This window comes from Chlorocebus sabaeus, chromosome 4 (genome assembly GCF_047675955.1).
Source record: "Chlorocebus sabaeus isolate Y175 chromosome 4, mChlSab1.0.hap1, whole genome shotgun sequence".
In the NCBI taxonomy this organism is placed as follows: domain Eukaryota; kingdom Metazoa; phylum Chordata; class Mammalia; order Primates; family Cercopithecidae; genus Chlorocebus; species Chlorocebus sabaeus.
Genome location: NC_132907.1, coordinates 92,856,096 through 92,876,211, shown reverse-complemented (window position 1 = coordinate 92,876,211; position 20,116 = coordinate 92,856,096). Strand labels below are relative to the sequence as shown.

The window sequence follows — 20,116 nt, the reverse complement described above, 5'->3', positions numbered from 1 at the left end:
GCCCAGCACACCTGCGTGGGAACCCGGGGGGGGGAGCAGGTCACGCCCAGCACACCTGCGTGGGAACCGGGGGGGGGGGGAGCAGGTCACGCCCAGCACACCTGCGTGGGAGCATAGTGGATGTGTTGCCTCTAACATCTAGGCTTTAGGGGAGGCCAGAAGGAGAGATAGGCAAGAGGCATCAGGTGAGGAAGGCTTGCTTGGGTGGGCTGGGGTGGGGCGGAAGCTGACCTCAGAGTGTGAGCAGGTGAGCTCGGCCTGTGTAAATGGATGGCGCCCAGAGGAAACGAGGCAAGGAGGCTGAGGCAGTTTTTCCATTGTGGACATCTTTTATTGTGCTTAGGGACCCACACGATGCTGACTAGAGAGAGGTCAACAGACACGGACAACACCTGGGTCGCTACACGGAGCCCCTCCCCAGGAGGCGATGGGGAAGCCACCCTGCTCGTCCCTCCCCAGGAGGCGATGGGGAAGCCACTCTCTGTGCTGATTGCAGCGGCCAGAAGGCGATGGGGAAGCCGCCGTCTGTGTCCCTCCCCAGAAGGTGATGGGGAAGCCGTCCTCTGTGCTAAATGCAGCCGCCTGGCACTTCACAGGCTGACGGCTCCCACTAAGCATCACATTCCAGCCCCTGGAGCCCATGTCCACTTGCAGAGAACAGCCATGACTGGCCCTGCACGGACCCTGCCCTTGGGCAACACGCAGGCAGGCCCACCGACTCGAGGCACGAATTCAAACTGTGGCATCCACTTTCCTGTCAGTGGCAGAGGGCAGCGTGCCGTGGAAAGCAGCTTTTGGCCAACATCCTTCACTTAGTATTGCTAATTATTCTTGTAAACAAAAACTGCAGTATCAGCAGGCAGGTTTGCAGATACTGCATTCTTGAATTTGTTTTGATTCACAGGTAAATATGATTTTAAAAAGCCATTCCCAAACATAGAAACTGTTGTTACTGATGTGACATGCACCTGAGAGAAATAAAATTCCAGTGGGGTCCCTTCCTGGAGGTCATGGCTCAAGGCCAGGCAGAGTGTGGTCTGCAGGCTGCCTGCATGGGGGCTCTGCATGCGTCCGGGGGTAGTACATGCTCCTGTGGGGTCCTGCATGCATCCTGGGGTAGTACACACTCCTGTGGGGGCCCTGCATGCTTCCGGGAATAGGACACTCTCCTGTGGGGTCCTGCATGTGTCCGGGGATAGGACACGCTCCTGTGGGGTCCTGCATGCGTCCGGGAATAGGACATGCTCCCGCCAGGGCTTTCCCTACACCAAAAGGACCCACAGGCTGCCCGAGTGGCAGTAGCCTGAGCTGGTTTCAAGGAGTTTTATTTCTCTCTGCTACAAGAACATAAACAGAATTTCCTGGTGAGACGTACCAGGACCCCTGTCCTCCAATGCCTCTGAACAGACTGCGATGTGTCAACTGAACGCTCAGTTTACAGCCTCTGCCGGGAGCCACGCGTCAGGAAAGGACTTGGCGTGAATCCGTGGTTACCTCCATTCCACCTTCTGCACAGCTAAACCAAGCGGAACACTTGGCTTTTTAATATGGGCAAAGTAAATGGTCTAGGAAGCTACTGTGAGCACAGGGATTCTCGGATTCTCAGCACAGGTGCGTCTACAAGGATCGTGATGCCCGCCTGAGAACACAGTGCCCCTGGGGCAGCCTCGGAGCCGGGAGCAGGGAGCAGGGAGGGAGGGAGCCAGCCTCACACAGACGGCATGAAGTTAGACATTTTTCTGCCCTGCAGGGACGGGAATGGGGTGGACCTCACTGCACGGATCTACGTCTTTATTACAGCAACACAAGACACGGCGAGGTGCGCTCCCGGCACGGAAAGGTGTAAACAGTCAGAAGAGTCTTCTGCATGGTTGGTTGTTTTCAGTAGAGGTTGAAGAGTAGAAGTTGCCCTCCTTTCTTTTGAAACTCAGATTTCCTTGGTTTGTTCGTGTCTCTCCCATTGCGAGATGACTTCCCGGGGTCTTCGTCTCTGCTCCCTCTACACCTTGAGCCAGTGGCGGAGCTGGAAAGAAAACAGGTTTATTCCGAAATGGAGAGTGCGGCTGCTGGGAGAAGGGTAGCCCTGGGGCGATGCCCCATCTTGTGGCTAAGAGCAGCTGAAGGCAGTGAGCAGCCTGCAGCCTCCCGGCCACGTGCCCTGGGAGAGGGGGAGGCTCGTTGGGGGCCTGGACCAACACGCCCCTGACGGGTGCCAGGGACCCGATGCCTCACTCAAACTTCTATAAATCAATTATTACTTGATTTTTTAAAAAGCCGTGAGACCGTGGTTGCTGTGGTGGCCATGGTGGCCTCTGGGGCATATTGATCAGCTGCTGAGCCTGAGAGATGCCGGGAACCCTCAATCCGAGGCTGGTTCCAGATTGTACCCCAGTGACTTGGGTGTGACGTGGTGATGTCACCTCTCCCCCAGGTTGCCCCACCTTCCTGGGGGCCTCAGATGCTCCATCCAAGTGGCACGCTGCCTCTGCAGCTCCATCTTGCTCTCTGCGACCCAGGCGGGCGGCGGGCGCAGGAGCAGGGTGTCCTGACTGCTCAGGGACTGATGACATAGACAAGAGCAGTTATTTAGACCGCCAGCAAATGTCACTGCCTGCTATTATGCAGCCGTTAGTTCAGCCTATTTGTGAGCACAAGCCCCTCGATAGCACTCAATGGCGAGAAGTGTGCTTCATAAACATTTCCAAACAGGGGCACGCAGGGCTACTTCTGACAAAACCGTGCCAGCCATGGAAGCCACTGAAGCTACCACTGGCCACATCACAGGTTCCTCCAGCCCCTCCACCGAAAGCCTGCGGGGACCTCCTCAGCCTGGGTGGGATCACACTGCAGGCCAGGGGTCTACCAGGGGCCTGGAGCAGCCACAGTTGACACCAGCACAGGCAGCATCCAGGTGCAGCTCGGGGCTCAGTGAAGGAAGCTGGGGCAGGGAGCCCGGCCGGGACCCACAGCCAGGGGTGGCCCAGCGGCCGGAGCCCTAGAGCAGGGGTTCTGGGTGGCAGCCCCACTTCAGGCCAGCGATGAAGGAGCCATGCTTGGGACTCCGGCTGTGAGCCCCGTAGCCCCGGGGTGAAGCAGTTCTCTGTCCTGCCCTCTGACAGAAGCAGAAGGTCCCCCTCTGGAGGGAGGTGTGCTTGGGGGCTCCCAGATTCCCACAGATTAAGATCAAGCCATAAATGTAAAATAAAGACTAGAAACAGAAGAGAGCAGCCCACTCTACGTGAGTCCCCAGAAACCAGACCTCAGTTTGACCCCAAAGGACCGGAGCTGTTGCAACAGATTACAGGACGGCCACACAGGGGACCCTCAAAAAAGTGACACACACACATCACAGTGATGAGAATTTCACAAGAAACAGCAGAGCACACGCGGCTTCCAGAGATGAAGTAGGAAAGAGAATGGCCGGGATGCTGAGCTGGGCAGGGCAGTGGGAAGCGGAGCGTCCATAGCTGAGCTATGGTTTGTTTACGTGACGGACGGTCAGGGACCAGTCACAGCAGGCGAAGCGTAGATATGGACACAGACATTTCTGACCTAGACAGAATAACAGGGACAGAACAACCCCCAAATAAACAAAACACATGCACCAATGGCCTTCCAGACTGTGGACACCAGACCATAAGGGTCAGTGGTCCCTGAGGGACATCAGCAAGGAGCCCCTCCTGCCACCCTGCTCGCTGCCTCGAGGGAGTTTCCAGATTGCAGCACAGCGAGGGTGCAGTGTGGTGCACTCCCTGGGTTGAGAGGCTGGAAAGGAGAGCGAGGGAAATGGAGGTGGCTGCAGTTTGCAGGCCAGAGCACCTGAGAGGAGGTGGCCACACAGAGAGAAGAGCCGGGACGATGGCCCAGGACCCCCGCTGAGGGTTCAGTCGAGCACACCCGCTGCGTATGAGGAGGCTGGGGAGAGAACTGTGGACAGGACCAGAGGGAACCACCTCTGATGCCCACACAGGGCTGGGCACAGTGCCTGCTCCCCCAGCCAGGAACAATCACGATTCTCGGGGATTTGCACGGAGTGTGCACAGGGTCTGGCTTCAGTAGGGCTTGGTTAGGGCTACACCAAATGCTGAAGCCAAATAATACACTTTTTAGGAACCTGGGAATATCTAGAGATGTAACAAATGAAATTGTAAGAATGGCAAGGGAAAGATCGAGCTAGACTCAGAGACAGATGGGTGCAGGGCAGGCCGTTTCCACAGTGTCTACTTTTCCTGCTATGGGCTCACAAGGGTCTGTTTGTTATGTAGACAAATTAATAATTTTAAAATGGCCACATGTGGATTAATGATAAGAGTGTGCTACTCAACTGTGCACCTAAGATTCGAATGAAAACAAAATCTAAGTGAGGTAAGAGACCTGGAGGACCCGGGGCAAAGTGGATACACCAGAGCCTCGTAACGGAAAACACAGAAAGGCAGAAGGCAGTCTTTCAACGTGTGGCTGCAAAATTCACGGAATGACAAGATTTGTGAATCCGCAGATCTGGCTACACAACATATCCAGAGAGGATAAATGAAAAGAAACCCAGGTCCCGACACTCCACAGTGAACCCGCAACACGGAAATTACAGGAAACTTGGCCGTGTGCAGGGGTGAGGACAGAGCCCACCACAGAGCAGGCTCACAGGTCCACACATCTCAGCACAGCCGTGGAACACCGCTGCTGCCAAAACGCAGAGAGAGTCACCATCAGCCTGGACCCCTGAGCCCACGACAGTGCTCTCGTGAATGAGAACAGCATAAAGATGTTCCCAGACACCAATAGTGAGGGAGGTTAGCAAGAGACCTCCTCAAAGGAATGTCCAAAGGATGCTTTTTGAAAAGCAAGAAAATGGTCCTAGAAGAAAAGAAGTCTATAACAAAAGTATGGAAACCAATAAACACCAAGCATGCACATTAGTCCAAGGAACCTGATGAGTCCATACAAAATAATAACAGCAACGAGAACAGTAACGGTGTCTAATAACAGTGGGTTAAAAAGACAGAAATAGATCTCAGCAATCATGGCATATTCATCAGTAGGAGGAAGATTTAAGTCCTCGTAATGGGATGGGGTTAAAATACAGTTTAACTGTAGAGTTTAAGTGAAATATGTATGTTACAACCTCAAGAGTAGCTATTAAAAGAATAGAATAAGGCCAGGCACAGTGGCTCACGGCTGTAAACCCAGCATTCTGGGAGGCAGAGGTGGGCAGATCACTTGAGGTCAGGAGTTCGAGACCAGTCTGGCCAAAATGGTCAAACCCTGTCTCTACTAAAAACACAAAAATTATCCAGGTGTGGTGGTGGGCGCCTGTAATCCCAGCCATTGAGAGGCTGAGGCAGGAAAACTGCTTGAACCCGGGAGGTGGAGGTTGCAGTGAGCAGAGATCACACCACTGCACTCCAGCCTGGGTGACGGAACAAGACTCCATCTCAAAAAAAAAAAAAAAAAAAAAGGATAAAGTATATAAGTTCTAAGCAAGTAGAGAGAAATAAATGGAATAATAAAAATGAGTGAACCAAGAAAGAAAAATCAATCTATAAAAAGGCAATAAGGGAGAAAAATAAACACTAAAAATGGGACAAATAGACTAGAAAGATAGTAGAATCAAGTTCATATATATCAATAATCACAACAAATGTAAATGGATTAACCTGCCCAATTGTCAGAGTAAAAGATTCTAGGTGTATGCTGGGTTTGCAAAAGACACTTACATCTTAAGATCACTGCAAAGGTGAAAGTTAACAGATTGCAAAAGATATTTCAGGCAAACTCAAAAGACACCTGGTGCAACTGTATTCATCCCAGACAATCAGACTTTAAGACCAAAAGCATCATTAGGGGGCGAAGATGCCTTCACGTCAGCAGGAAGAGATGGTCATTCCAGACATGGATCAACCTCAGAAAACAGCCTCAGACTACAGAGAGCAAAACCGGATAGAACTGAGGGGAACAGCAGACAAATATACTATCGAGGAAGAATATACCACAGGCATCTCTCAATTACTCACGGTCAAGCACCCCTAAAATTGAGAAAGTGTAGACAACGTGGGTAACACGATATACAAGCCTACTCAAACGAACAGAAGCAGAACCGTGTATTGACAATTAGAGAATAGCACATTCGTCTAAAAGATGTGCAACGTTTATCAAAGTTGATCAGGTGCGAGGCCCTAAAGAAGTCTCAATACATTTTATTTATTTATTTGTTAATTTGTTTGTTTGTTTATTTATTTTGAGATGGAGTCTCGCTCTGTCACCCAGGCTGGAGTGCAGTGGTGTGATCTCAGCTCACTGCAAGCTCCGCCTCCCGGGTTCCCGCCATTCTCCTGCCTCAGCCTCCCGAGTAGCTGGGACTACAGGCACTTGCCACCTCACCCGGCTATTTTTTTTTGTTTTTTGTTTTTTTTTTTTTGTATTTTTAGTAGAGACGGGGTTTCAGGGTGTCAGCCAGGATGGTCTCAATTTCCTGACCTCATGATCCGCTCGCCTAGGTCTCCCAAAGTGCTGGGATTACAGGCATAAACCACCATGCCCGACCAATACATCTTAAATAATAGGTATCAAATGTGTTTGAGAACAATGAAATTAATTTGGAAATTAAAAACAAAAAGAGGAGTAAAACATCCCCATATATTTGGCAATTTAAAAACAGACTTTTAAGCAAGTTATGAGTTGACAAAGTCACGATGGAAATTAAAATATACTTAGAACTAAAATATAAAGAAAAATGCTATGTAAAAAAAATGCGGAATGCAGCACATGGAGTATTTTGAGGGAAATTCATAGCCTTGAGTGCTTACATTAGAAAAGAACAAAGGATGAAAATTAATAATCTAAAGTCCAAATTAAAAAGTTAGCAAAACTACAACAGAGTAGATCCAAGAAAAGCAGAGGAAGAAATGACAAAAACAGTAGCTGAGATTAATGCAACAGGACGCACAGCAAGAATCCCACATGAAGTCAAATTTGGATATCTGAGAAGACTAGCAAGATCCTATACAAAGTGTAAGACCCCCAGGTATAGGACTCTCAGAGGAGAGAGGCTCTGGTGGAGCTGGACTGGAGGCCAGTGGAGAGGGGCTGGCAGCCCCTGGATGGATGGGGTGGGATGCCTGGACACTCCTCCTGTGTTTGGAGCAGGCAAGTCACTGAGAGGACAGAGGAAAGGGTGCCAAGGGAGGGAGGCAGAGCCCACACCAGAACCTGACTTGCTGGGAGGAGGAACAAGCTGGGCAGATGTGTGCCTAGAGGCGGCTTCTCCCCACTGCCTCCTGGCCTGTTCCCTGCTCAGCGTCTTGTTCTGCCTGACATCACCCCCCACCTCCCAGGCACACAGTGCCCCCTCCCTCTGCCTGCATCCTTGCTCCTGCCCCATGTGCAGGTCCATGCTGGGCTCCTCAGGTGTGAGCTCATGAGACCCCTGCTGGGAGACCTGTTTACGAGGACGAGGTGCAGAGAGGTGGCCAGAGGGAAGAGGCAGGTCCGAGGTGGGGCCGCGGTGCCCTCCACACTACGACCTTCTCTCCCCTTTGCTGTGCATTGGACTCTGCTGTCAGCATCAGGTTGACTTTAGTGTCTGGAATCAGGTCGGAGCTGAAGCCGCTCTGGGGTGGAGGAGGACACTGCCACAGGCCCAGGGCACAGCCCAGGCTCCTCTCCTGCTGGCCAGCTCTGTGATCTCGGGCACATTCCGGGGCCTCTCTGGGTCTCAGGGACCCTTGTGTAGAGAGAGTGGTGGGCTGCCTCTTAGGGTTGTGGGAGTAAAAACACATGAAGTGTTTACTCTGTGTCCCAGGAATGCACCTGCTCCATGGCGTGCCATGAACGTGTGCGCACACACCTGGATGGCTCCCAGGGTGCAGGAAACACCTGGCGTGACCATCCTCTCATTTGAAGCCTGTCCCAGGCTCCCAGGCCCTCTCCCTCTTCAGGGCTCCCTGTGGCTCCCCATGGCCAGGCCCAAGCCTCCCGTCCACTGTCCCTCGTGCCCCCATGAGGCAGGCGGGTCTCTTGCTGGTCCTTAAGCTGGCTCAGCCAGCCCCACAGGGCGCTGCTCCCATGGTCTGGGACATGCCCAGGTCTTTGCAAGAACCATGCTTTCCTCAGGCGTGCGTGCAGACGCACCTCCTGGGGCCCCCGCGTCATGCGCCCCCGTCCCAGGTGCACGTCTCCATTGTCACCTGCCACCGCTGGCAGCCTGTCCTCATAGAGTGCATGCTGGCTGAGTAAATGAATACCATCTACACCAGCCTCAGAGCCCTCTGGGGGCTAAGTACACCGAGCTTGGGATCATTCTGAATTCCCCTGAGAGAGGCCCAGCGGGGACCGCGACCTCACCGTGAACTGGCGCACCTCCCCTCTGTCCACCAGCTCGCGGTCCTTCTCGGGCGCGATGGCGTAGGCCAGTTTCTGAAAGAGAAGGAGAGTGCGAGGGCCAGTGCAGACCAGCACCCACCGCCTGCACCCACCACTGACTCACACTGCCAGGACCCTCACCTGCCAGCACCCTCACCACCAGCCCTCCTCACCTGCCAACGCCCACCTGCCGGTGTCCACACCACCAGCGCCCACCACTGACTTAACACTGCCAGTGCCCACACCGACCGGACAGCGGTCAGGCCCGAAGCCGACATCCTGATGGTCCCCTTAAAGTCTAGTGCAGAGCAGGACATCAGCATTTGAGCCCTCACTTGAAATAAAACATGGTCCTGGAGATGGCCCTTGTCTCTAAGTCATCACATGTGCTGGGCTCTGAGTAAGAACGTGCTCACACCCAGGTGGGCTGCCTCGGGGCCCCCTGCAGCTGACATGTTCCAGGAGCACTTGCTTCTTGTCACCTGCAGCTCCTGGCGAGTGAATGCGGAACCTGCCTTTCTTTCACTGCCTGCTGCGGCAGCTCCTGGGGCCTGGATGGCACCAAGTCCTCCCAGAGCAGGCGGCATCTTCAGGAGCTCCCTCTCGCAGACCTGGATGCCTGTGTCTGCATCTCTGAGGCCAGGTGACCTCTCCCAGGGACCCCTGTGTGTGGCTCCACCCCACGTCATCACCACAATTCCACTGGCACCTGGCTCAACTGCTGAGGTTTTACTTGGCCTATGTTCAGAGTTTGGCTGTGCGAGGGGTAAGGGCACTGGCTATTCAGGCCCACCGGGCTGCAGGCGTCCTCCAGCTCTGTGCTGACCTGGGCCCCGCCTCCCGAGTCCATCCAGCCTCCCAGAGGAGCTCTCTCCCTGCAGGGACTGCCTGGCTGCCTGCTCTTCCCCTGCGCTGGGTCCTGGCAGGTCAGCGCCTGGGGGTCTGAGAGGGACTGTCCATGGCAGGGTGTCATCAGCTTTCCTAGGGCCATGGCAGCCCCAGAGCCCCTCCCACTCCACAGAAGCCCCCAGCCACACACTGTGCTTTGCCTGCACTGGGCCCTGGCCTGGCCGGGCTGCTGGAGAGACAGGCTCAGTGCCAGCCTGGGAGCACCTGTGCATGTCTGAGCCCAGGGGACACTGTGTGGCCCTAAGGTGGATCCTTGAACCCAGCAGGTGCCACTCTAGCGTTTTGCTGCCAAGGGCCAAGCCAGTTCTTTCCGAGAAAGGCTGGGATTTAAGGAAGCAGCTTCCGGGAGCTCCTAGTGGTGGGCTCTCAGGTGAGGGCAACTCTCTTCCAAGCAAGGCGTGTCTTTGTGTCTTCCGGGAACCACAGAGCAGGGTGTTAAAGGAGGACCCCCATGACTGGTCCACCTGCCTTTCCTCCACACAAAGGTGGCGAAACCAAGTGAGGAAAGGAGGTGCGTGTCAGGGACTCCACAGAGCTTCCTCCACTGCCTGGGGCTCCAGCTGCCCCGGTTCAGCCAAAGTGGGGCTCGGTCCTGGGGGGAACTAGGTCGCCCCTGATTCTAACGCCCTCAGATGGCTGCTGTGTCCGCCCCACCACACACCATAGTGTGTAGGCATGCATGCACTCAGTACACACAAACACTCAGACACGCATGTGAGCACAGACCCAGGCGCACACACACGTGCACATGGAGACAGCACATACAGACACGGATATACAGTGGACATACATACAGGTACATGCACACACAGACACATACACACATAGACACACACACGTGGACATACATAAAGACACACACATGAATACACATACGTATACACACCCATGGACACAGGCGTGCAGGTGGACACACACACACTCTGTTGTGGTGGCCACCTCCAGTCTCCTCCTGTTGGTCACAGATGACCCAGGCAGGTGAGGACTGGGGCCGTGGACACCTTTCTGGTGACCTCGCACTCAGGTGAAGGTGCCGCGTCCAAATACCCACCTCTCGAAAGGACCCAGGCAGGCTGCAGAACTTGTAGGCCGCATAGATGGGCACCATGGCCATGGAGGACGTGGCGATGACCCAGCCCAGCGCGTTGGCCCAGTCGGGGAAGATGTAGGCTCCGTAGTGGGGGGGCCTGAAGGTCACGATGCTGACCACGACCACGAACTGAAACCAGCAGACACAGGTCAGGCAGCTCTCAGCTGGCAGTGCCAGGACCAAGCAGGGATGGGGCAGGCACCTCATGGCAGAGGATCTCTCAGCCCCTACAGCTGTGCACGTGCAGAACCCGGCCAGGCCTGCAGACATGGCAGGAGGGCATCCCAGGCAATCCATGTCCTCCTGAGGCATGATCTAGCCTGTCCTGTCCTATCCTGTTCCTTCCCCTCCCCTCCCCTCCTGTTTCGTCCCCTCTCCTCCCCTCCCATCCCATCGTGTTCTATCCCATCCCATCCTGTTCTATTACACCAGATCCTGTCCTATCCTGTCCCATCCCATCCCATTCCTTCCTGCTCTATCCCACCTTGTTCTATTCCTTGCTTGAAATCACAACAAACACAAAACTGGCCACCAGCCAGTCCACTGAATCTATGATCCATGGCCTGAAGACACCACTGTGACCCACGCGGGACCACCCTCGGGCCATCCGGGCTCCGTATCTCTACTCTTTCTAGAAGCAAACCTGATGAAGTCACAGACCTGTCTCAGAACCACCACCACGAAGGTAACACAGAGGGTGGGATAGATGCCACTTGGAGGGGCAGCTTCCCCCTCTCCGGAGGCTTCTCCTGAGGCAGCTCATGCATTTGTTCCTCCACTCCACAAACATGCACCGCATCTCAAAAGATCCTCCACGTGCCTCCACATGCACCTCACACCTGAATGTGTTCTGTGCACCCACATGTGTACTGCGTGCCTACATGTGTGTTCTGTGTACCTGAGTCCTTCCCAAGGAGACAAGGGAAGTTCTGATAGATATGGTTTATGATGTAGATCAAAATGCATTTTTTTCCAAATTGTCCATGTTTCCTCAATTTCAGAAAAGTTAAAACATCCAAGCCTTGCAACCAAAAAGCATGTTGGATGCGTGTCTCATGCCAATCTCAGCATCTTCTTCACGAGCTGCTTCGAGCCACCTGCAGGTTTGGAGCCGGGTAGCAAAGGACTGGGATGGGGGTTGGGCTTGTGTCTGTCACGTGACCAAGGCCAGGGTGGGCAGCAATGTGGCGAGCAAAGCCAGCGTCCTGGGGCATCTGGGATTGGGGGCCGGCCTCCGCTGCACAGAGAGCCCTGAGCATGCTTTGAAGAGCCATGCGTGCATCCCTGGACATGTCGGTCTTGCATATCTGACATGTAGGTATTGCTGTAATGTGCTTTCTTGTACTGTTCAACTTCTTGCTAGATACCACGTTTCTTAGAAAGAACTATGCCTCCCCAGGCCACAGTCTGCCCATGTGAGTTGCCTTTGCTCCGGCATAATTTCCCTTTAGCAGTGCTGCGGCGTCATCTGCCACAGAGTCATCTGAACAAGTCTGGAGCATGTACACCCCTTACAACCAGAGGCCAGCACACGCCAGAGGGCAGGGGACGACGCCACAGCCTGAAGAAACAGATGATAATACAGACATTGTGTTTCTGCTAAAATCAAAACTTCATAGGACTTGTACTGTAACACTAAATATAAAATGACATAGAGCAATGAAATGGTCATGTTTCTCTCAAGTTAGCAAAATGAAGTCCTGTTTCGTATAGTTTGTAGGTTTATCTAAAACTGTACGACATGTGTTTCTGTATGAAGTTCGAAGATTTAGTCTAAGATCAGTAGAACATTTTATCTCCTAAGATCGAGGTCAGCCCTCTGGGTGTTAAGAGGAGACACCCCCTCAAGGGGAGCCGACGTCCTCATGCAAAACAGTTGTTTCAACTAAAGGTGGGGGAGAGCGGGAGGTGGGCGGGACCTCACTTTCCCCTCTGAACAGGTGTGTAGTCTGTGTCCTGTTAAAAGGCTGCCCCGTGCATCCAGGAGCCTTCAACGGGAGCCTCACAAGCGCAGTTAACTGGGCTTAGAACACTTACGTGCAGTCATGCCACACGGCCTGGAGCTCAGATATGGTGGAATTTCTACAAGATGCCAGGCGGCTTCTGTCACACTATGTTGAGCTTTTCCGGGATAGGGCCTGTCTCTCATCTCTTTCCTGTACCCTGGAACCTCTCTGCTTGCAACTACGGGGCTGTCCCACCTGCTGTGTGCAGGTGACAAGGGGTCTCCACGCACACAAGCCCTGCTGACCCCGGGACCACCTTGGTCCATGAGAGGGTGCGGCCTGAGTCCCCCGCCATGTTCCAGGCCCCACCTCATGCCTACTGGACTCGGGACCCCGGGACCAGCCTCGGTCCATGACAGGGTGCGGCCTCAGTCCCCCGCCCTGTTCCAGGCCCCACCTTGTGCCTGCTGGACTCGGGAGGTGCTTCTCTCTGTGAACAGCTCATGGATGCTCTGCTTAGACCTGGGCAGTTCTTAGGTCTCCTGCCCAGACCAGGTGGCACAGCTTTGCTTTGTGAGCCTCTGGGCCTCTGTGGTTCAGCCAGGGAAGCACTGCAGGCAATCCCTAACGGATGGGCGTGGCCATGTGCCAACAAAACTCTATTTACAAACTCCCACGGCCTTGCCCGGTGGACCCTGACTCAGCGACCGGCCCAGATGATAGAAGTAAGTGCCTACTGGACGCAGTGATGCTGCTGAGTCAGAGGGAGGCAACGGGACAGGGCCGAGGTCCCTGCTATTCTCAGGGTCTCCAGCACTCAGCATCCTCTGTCCCCGCCACCCTGGAAGCTCTAACTTCAACCTTGGTCCTCACAGGTAGAGGTGAATGGATGGCCAGACTCACCTCCAGCTTCCCCTTCCCACACAGCGGTACAGCCCAAGTGCAGGCCTCACACGGGCTGTGGCAGGGGTCCAAGACCACCTGGGGCCACACCTGAGGTTTTCTTGGTGGGTCTAGAGGGGAGGGCGGAAGGCACCTTCAGGAGACTAGAGATGAGTTTGGGGACTGGCCTGCCCGTCCGGGCCGAGTCCTGAGGCCCCTGACTCCAGCCACGGTAAGCTCAGTCTCAAAGCAGCCTTTAGGGGCCCACCCCAGGCCTTGCCCGCAGCCTCCTGTGCACACAGTTTGCTCAAGCAACAACCCACATGAGGGCGCTGGACCTCGGGGCAGGTGCCAGAGTGGGGGCAGTGGGCAGGGGGAGGGGCAGGCGACCCGAGGTCCCTTACCAGGAGGAAGCAGGGGCTGACCAGCTTCCAGCACAGCCGCCAGTACAGGCTGGGCCGCTGCCCTGTCATCTGCTGGATGTCATCGCTGAACTGCCCGACGCCTGAGGGGAGAAGAGGCAACATCAGCGCCCATCAGGGCAGTGCATTTCCCTGATGCTAGACACACGTGGGGGTCCTTGCTGACCCCCACGGGTCCCACCTACCGGCCCCAGGCTCCGGCTGCACCCAGCCTCCTGTGGAGGGGGCCGGGCCACACCCCAGCCCACTGGGTGCCTCACTGACGGGTGGGAGCCCACGTGTCCGCTCCACCCTGGAGACCCACCAGGAAGAGCCGCACGCCGGCGGGAGCTCCCCACACCCCAGCAACAGCCCCTCAGGTCCTCCTCCTCATCCCACGGCTCTCCCTGCCTCCCTCTGCCACCGGCACTCCTTGTTCACTTAAAAAGATTGTGGTAAAATACATATAACCTAAAACTTCCCATTTTAGCCATTTTTATGTGGAGAGTTCATAATGTATTAATACGTTCACGTACTGTGTAACCATCACCACCACCATCTCCAGAACTCCATCTTCCAAAACGAAATCCTGCCCCCACGAAACGCCAACTCCTCCTGACCCCCAACCCCCGCCAGGCCCCGGCACCATCTGCTTTTTGTCTGAATGAATGTGACTCCTGTGGGCACCTCCCGTCAGTGGAACCACACAGCACGGGGCCTCTGCGACTGGCTTACTCCCTGGAGAGTGTCCCTGAGGCCACCCAAGCTGCAGCCACCTCAGCATTCCCTTTCGTTTTAGAGCCGAACCATATTCCGTCGTGTAAGTATACTGTTACTGTGTCTTCAGAAAAGCTATTTCGAGAAACAATAAACATGTTTTTCTCCCCAAAAGCAAGCACCAGCAGTCTGCTTTAGAAAGGCCTATTTTTCTTTCACTGGTATCATCTAACTTCTAGGAACTGACCATAAGACCTTAAGAGTGAGCTCTCCCCCGACATCTGGCCTGGTCTGTGACTCGTGTGCCCGCGGCTGATCTGCTGAGATCTGGGGCAAAGTCTGGCAGTTGTCCCGTGTCCCCTCAGAAAGAAGCCTCCACGCGGAATCCCCTCTGCACACCCCACCCCGGCATCCGAGCCCTGGACATGAGAGATGGACGTGGGAGGCAGCGGGGATGCAGAGAGGTGAGGCCAGAAGAAGCCAAGGGGGGTGTCCCCAAGGCCCCTCAGCCCCCAGACCCTTCCTCCTGAGCCCCTGCCGGAGCAGGAGTCATCAGCTCCAAGACCTACAGGACCGCAGCGTACTGGAAGCCCGGCGTGTTCCGCAGCTTATTAGAGCACAGATTTTGTTTCATTTATATAAGAGGTGTGTGGATTTCTCTTTGGAAAAATAACACAGATCTCGGTCTTCGGAGGCTCAGTTCACCAGGGCCGCTTATCCCCAACTCCCATGGTTCCAGAGGCCACGGCGCTGGTGAATTCGAGGCACTTTCTCCCTTCCTCTGTGAAGGTCTGTGTTTTGTTCAGGGAACATGGCAATGAAAGCGATAGACAAAGTATTGATTCCAGGCACCCGTGAAAGTACAACAACGTTCATGTTTCCCTTTTCTGTAGGGCAACACTGAAAACCAGCGCTGAAAACAACGTTCTCAGAATAGGAGCTATTTCTCCGATTTATCTGAAAGCCAGGGCGTTTATCTGGCTATAAATTCCATGGCTCTGTGGCAGAGAAAATGACCCCCTTGTTTGCAGGTGAACTGGGCATCCTCCAAAACCAGGGCTCACGCAGCACCACAGACATTCAGCCAGAGCCCCATGTTTTTTTTTTCTTTTTTGAGACGGAGCCTCACTCTATCGCCCAGGCTGGAGTGCAGTGGCACAGTCTCGGGTCACTGTAACCTCCGCCTTCTGGGTTCAAGCTGAATCATATTCTGTCGTAAGTACACCATTGCTGTGTCTTCAGAAAAGCTGCAGCCTCCCGAGTGGCTGGGATTATAGCCGTGCGTCACCACGCCCGGATAATTTTTTTTTTTTTTTTTTTTTTTGGTAGAGATGGGGTTTCACCATGATGGCCAGGATGGTCTTGATCTCTTGACCTCGTGATCTGCCCACCTCGGCCTCCCAAAGTGCTGGGTCACAGGTCACCATGCCCAGCCTGCACATTCATGGTGAGATGCCCGGGTTCAGCCTTGCCACCTCCCAGGAAGCGACCTGGCCAGGTGAGTGGAGCTGGCCCTCCGGCCCATTTTACAGAAGAGAGAACTGAGGGGAGTCGAGGTGACTTGTCCAGGTCGGCACGCAGGGAAAGGGCAGCCCTGGCTCCAGGCTGGGTTTTCTGTTGCTGTTTAAACCCCTGGTGGACATCCCAGGACCCAGCTGGGGCAGACCAATGGGCCAGGAGCTGCACCCGTTGGGGCATCCGTTGGAGGGCCGCCCGCTGGTCATCACGCCCCAACTGCTCTGGGGCTCTGGTCAGCTGGCAAGGCCATGACGGCACCTTTGAAATGCAGCATGTCACATCCCTGCTGAAACCCCCAGCATGGATCTGATTGTGTGGGATGGGCTCGCCAGTGCCTCCAGCGTGGAGGAGGCGGAAGACGCCCGGCCACTGTGAACACCTCTGACCACAGTGTGCGTCTTCTGGCTGCCATCTAAGCTAAGCACCTCACTGATCCCATCAAAAGGATCAGGGCCAAGCCTCTCCCCTGTGCGGAGCTGTGATGGTCACAACCCAGGCTTCCGGCAGCTGAAAGGTGTGTCCTCACAGCGGCTTTGTCAGAAGGGGAGCGGCACAGCCACCAAACAAGAGGGTGTTGGCCTGGCTCCCTCCCCCCAGACTCACCGTAGAACCAGGCCACTCCGATGGCTTCAATGAGCACTCCAAAGAGGATGGATGTGCCGGCTGCAAAATGGTCCAGGAGTGTGAAGACGTAGATGCCACCCTGGAAGAGAGGGGAGCCTGTGGACCTGCAGAAGGGCTTTCCCCAAAGGTCAACCTGGCCTGGGACTCACTGTGCACACAAATGGTTTCACTCAGTGCAAACTCTGGTGTGAGTCCCTAAAATTCAGTCCACATGCAGCTACTTAGGGCCACGTCCATCACAAAAAAATAAAAATAAAAATGACCTCTCCTTTCCCTTCCCAGGGCTTCGTGTGCAATTAGAAATAGAAGCAACCAAACGTGGAACTTGGCAGTGCCTCCCTTGGACAGCACATGGCCTGGGCTCCCCCTCCCATGTAGATAGGCTCTGCCACCCCCTCCCACGTAGATGGGCTCTGCCACCACACCCCCAGCGTCCCCCAGTCCCCAAACCCTAGAGGGAGGCAGCTTCAGCCTTGGGCGCTTCTGGGGGAGCTGTCCCGGTGCTGAAGTCACTCTGGGACCAAGCTCCCATATGCAGTTACCCTGTGCACTGCTGTGAGTCATTCTCTGGGGTGGGTGGGGACGCAGCTTCCTGAAAGTGCTGTAGTTCTGTCTGGCCTGACAGTCCCAGCCAGGGCGCCCCGTACCACGTGCTAAGGAGACATGACCAGGAGAAGGCGAAGCCGGCAAATGGTACGTACATTGGTGACACAGAACAGGGAGAGAAGGAAGGTCGCCAGGACGATGAAGAGCGTGAAGAGCTCACGGTGTCTGTGCAGCAGCTGAAACTCGTCGATGAGCCCGGTGATCACCGACTCCATACCGCCCATCTGCACACAGAGCACAGGGTCGGGCTGCAGGCTGGGCCAAGATCTACTTGTCACCCAGGGGACGCACACCCGGAGAAGGACATGGAACAGGGGGCGTGCGGCTGTCCAGGGTGCAGGACGCCTGGTAGTGAGGACAGCGGTTGGTGAGGGCTTCTATGGTGGCACGACCACAGGAGAGAGGACCCAGAGGGACCACTCTATCCACGGTAGGGGGTTTGCAGCCTCTTCGACGTCTCTGGGTGGGTAAGATACGGTGTGGCTAAAACAACGCCACCCCGTCCACTGCTACTGCACAGGCTCGGCTCAGCCAGATTTTCCTGAGCAAGATGTGCCCCCCACACAAAGCTTTCGGGTGCACCTGGCCCGGCCATTGGCTACACCTTCTCAGTGGAGCCTCCCAACTCCAGGCATCCTCCTGTGGGATGCCATCCAGGCACCTGACTCCTACGTAGTGACCTTCTTCACCTTGCTCAGTCTTGGTCCAGGCCCCCCCTTCATGCTCCCATGTCAGGAACACGAGGCCTGTGGTCAACCCAGGAGCTGTGGCCGAGCTGGATAGGATATGAGTGGGGGCCAGGTGCACGACCCGTGTTTATGAGGAAAGGGATTCTGGGTTCTTCGGTCCCCAGCAGCTGACAGGGAAGAAGGAGCCTGAGAAAGTCCAGCAGGCCCAGGGCTGATCGAGGGCTCCGCCCGCCACCCCCAGCAGCTGGAGGTGCAGGGGCCACACGCAAAGCATTCAGGGCCAGGCCTGGGGTTGGTGGGTGCCAGGAACTTCTGTTGCCCTCCTCATTCCTCGTGGGGTTGCCGAGGGTTCCAGGGAAAGCCATGAGATATGAAGGACCTGCTGTGTGCCCTCCAAGGCCCCACCACTCTGGTGTCCTGAGCCAAGTCTTTGGTGGCTGGGGCCCTGCTGCATGTGCATGCATGTGTGTGCATGTGTGTGTGTGCATGTGTGTGTGCGCGCATGTGTGTGTGTGCGCATGTGTGTGTGCGTGTGTGTGTGCGTGCATGTGTGCGTGTTTGTGTGTGTTCATGTGTGTGTGCGCATGCGTTCGTGTATGTGTGTGTGTGTTCATGTATGTGTGTGCATGTGTTCGTGTATGTGTGTGTGTGCATGTATGTGCACATGTCCAGGATCTGTAGGTGGCTCAGGGCAGGGCACACGGGTATCCCAGAGTAGAGGGATAAAGGGAAAGTTAAACTCCAGTCACCACTCACCCCAGCCCCAAGAAAGGTCTCCCAAATAATCGCGGGGCTCGCCCAAGTTGAGCACAGGAGGTCTGGGGGCCGTCCGTGAGCCCAGGGATCTTGCCTGGCCCTGGGAGGGCAGGGACCCCTCGGGTGGAAGGAACCCAAGTGCCAAGGACAGGGCCGGGCGGCGAGGGTTACTCACAGCACTGTCGATACCCAGGGTGAGCAGCATGATGAAGAAGACCACGGCCCAGGCTGAGGACAGCGGAAGTGTGGCGATGGCCTCCGGGTAGATGATGAAAATCAGCCCCGGCCCTGAAACAGAACCCGCTCTGCTTGCCACAGAGCCCAGGCTGTGCTCTCCCACCCATCCTGCCCCACCCTGCCCCGAGAGGCCAACACGGCCTGCCATGGGCCTGTAGAGACTAGGGCTGGTGTAGCCCTGCTGAACAGCCTCCCTCCTGTGCATCCAGCAGACCCTGGCCTGGGACTCAGGAAAACGGAAACCCAGAACCGATGGGAGGGCTTTGGTTCACGCCCACCACCCAGCAATGGAGCTCCTGCAAATTACCTGTGTCCTCGTGGGTTATGGGGGTGCGGGGAGAAGGAGGGGCAGAAACAAGGGGAGGGCAGGAGGGATTTCCAGGCTGGTCCTGCCCTTCATCCCAGGGACACCTGCTAATGTCCTTCTAGTTAGTTCTTCCTGCACATACCATGTGATATACACGCAGGCACATGCACACACATATTTGTGCATTCAAACTCATCCATGCAAGAACACATCCACGTGCACACACACAAATAGACGCATGCACGGGTATGCGCACACACACACAAAAACACACACATCACACATGTCCACACTATTCAGTAGCCTAATTTCTACATTTAGCAAAACATCAGGGATACGTTCCTGACCTCCGCCTTCCAGGCACACAAGGAAGCTGAGGTCCTCCCACCCTCCTGTGAGGTTAGACGTGGCTGCACTTGGCCAATGCGCTGTGAACCCACGATAAGCGGGTCCCTGTGAGTGAAGCTTGGTAGAGGAGTGTGTGGTTCCTTTACCATTGCCCCTGCCACGGTGTCCCGGAGGCCACATTGAGATGGGCTCCTATCAGCTGGGGCCCTGAGGGCTCAGAGGAGCAGCACATCCTGACGGATACAGGGGCCCAGATGGTGGCTTCGAAGATAAGGGATACACCTGCAACCTGGCTATCCCTGCAAGCTAGGGCACACCAGGGTGAGGGGCAGCATGGCCAAGGCGGAGGAGGTGTCCCCGCACAGCTCTCTGGGGAGCTGATGTGTGCTTCCAGCTACCAGCTGGCACACCTGGTGGAGGTGGAGGGGGTGAGAGCGTGGCAGGCACACAGCCAATTTGGTCTCCGATGACCCCAAAGTAAAAACCAGTCCCATAGGCAATTGACCATTGACCATTTCAGAAGCCTTGCATCCTCCACTGGCTGGCACTGTCTCCAGAGCCCAATCTGCCTGCAACAGAGTCCCCTGTCCTCAGCAGGCACGTGTCTGGCCCTAGCCTGTGGGAATAGGCCTGGGCCTGGCCTTTTAAATAATCAAAGGCCAGAGGCAGGGGCCGTTCCCAAAGGTCTTTCAGGGGCCTTACTGTCAGCCAAGCAGCGGGGTCAGACC

At 55.3% G+C, this 20,116-nt stretch overlaps 1 protein-coding gene across 1 annotated transcript in view; it reads right to left on the bottom strand.

The window, feature by feature from the left end:
- Positions 1-278: 278 nt before the first annotated feature.
- SLC6A3 (solute carrier family 6 member 3) overlaps positions 279-20,116 on the bottom strand; it is a 50,557-nt gene continuing 30,719 nt past the window's right edge. Inside the window, exons 9-15 of the mRNA XM_007961143.3 lie at positions 18,672-18,784; positions 17,147-17,275; positions 16,425-16,524; positions 13,590-13,690; positions 10,319-10,486; positions 8,341-8,412; positions 279-2,023 (exon numbers count right to left, since the gene is read on the bottom strand). Of these exons, the coding sequence (XP_007959334.1) occupies positions 2,000-2,023; positions 8,341-8,412; positions 10,319-10,486; positions 13,590-13,690; positions 16,425-16,524; positions 17,147-17,275; positions 18,672-18,784 (707 nt within the window). The 3' untranslated portion in view covers positions 279-1,999. The remainder of the gene's footprint in view (positions 2,024-8,340; positions 8,413-10,318; positions 10,487-13,589; positions 13,691-16,424; positions 16,525-17,146; positions 17,276-18,671; positions 18,785-20,116) is intronic.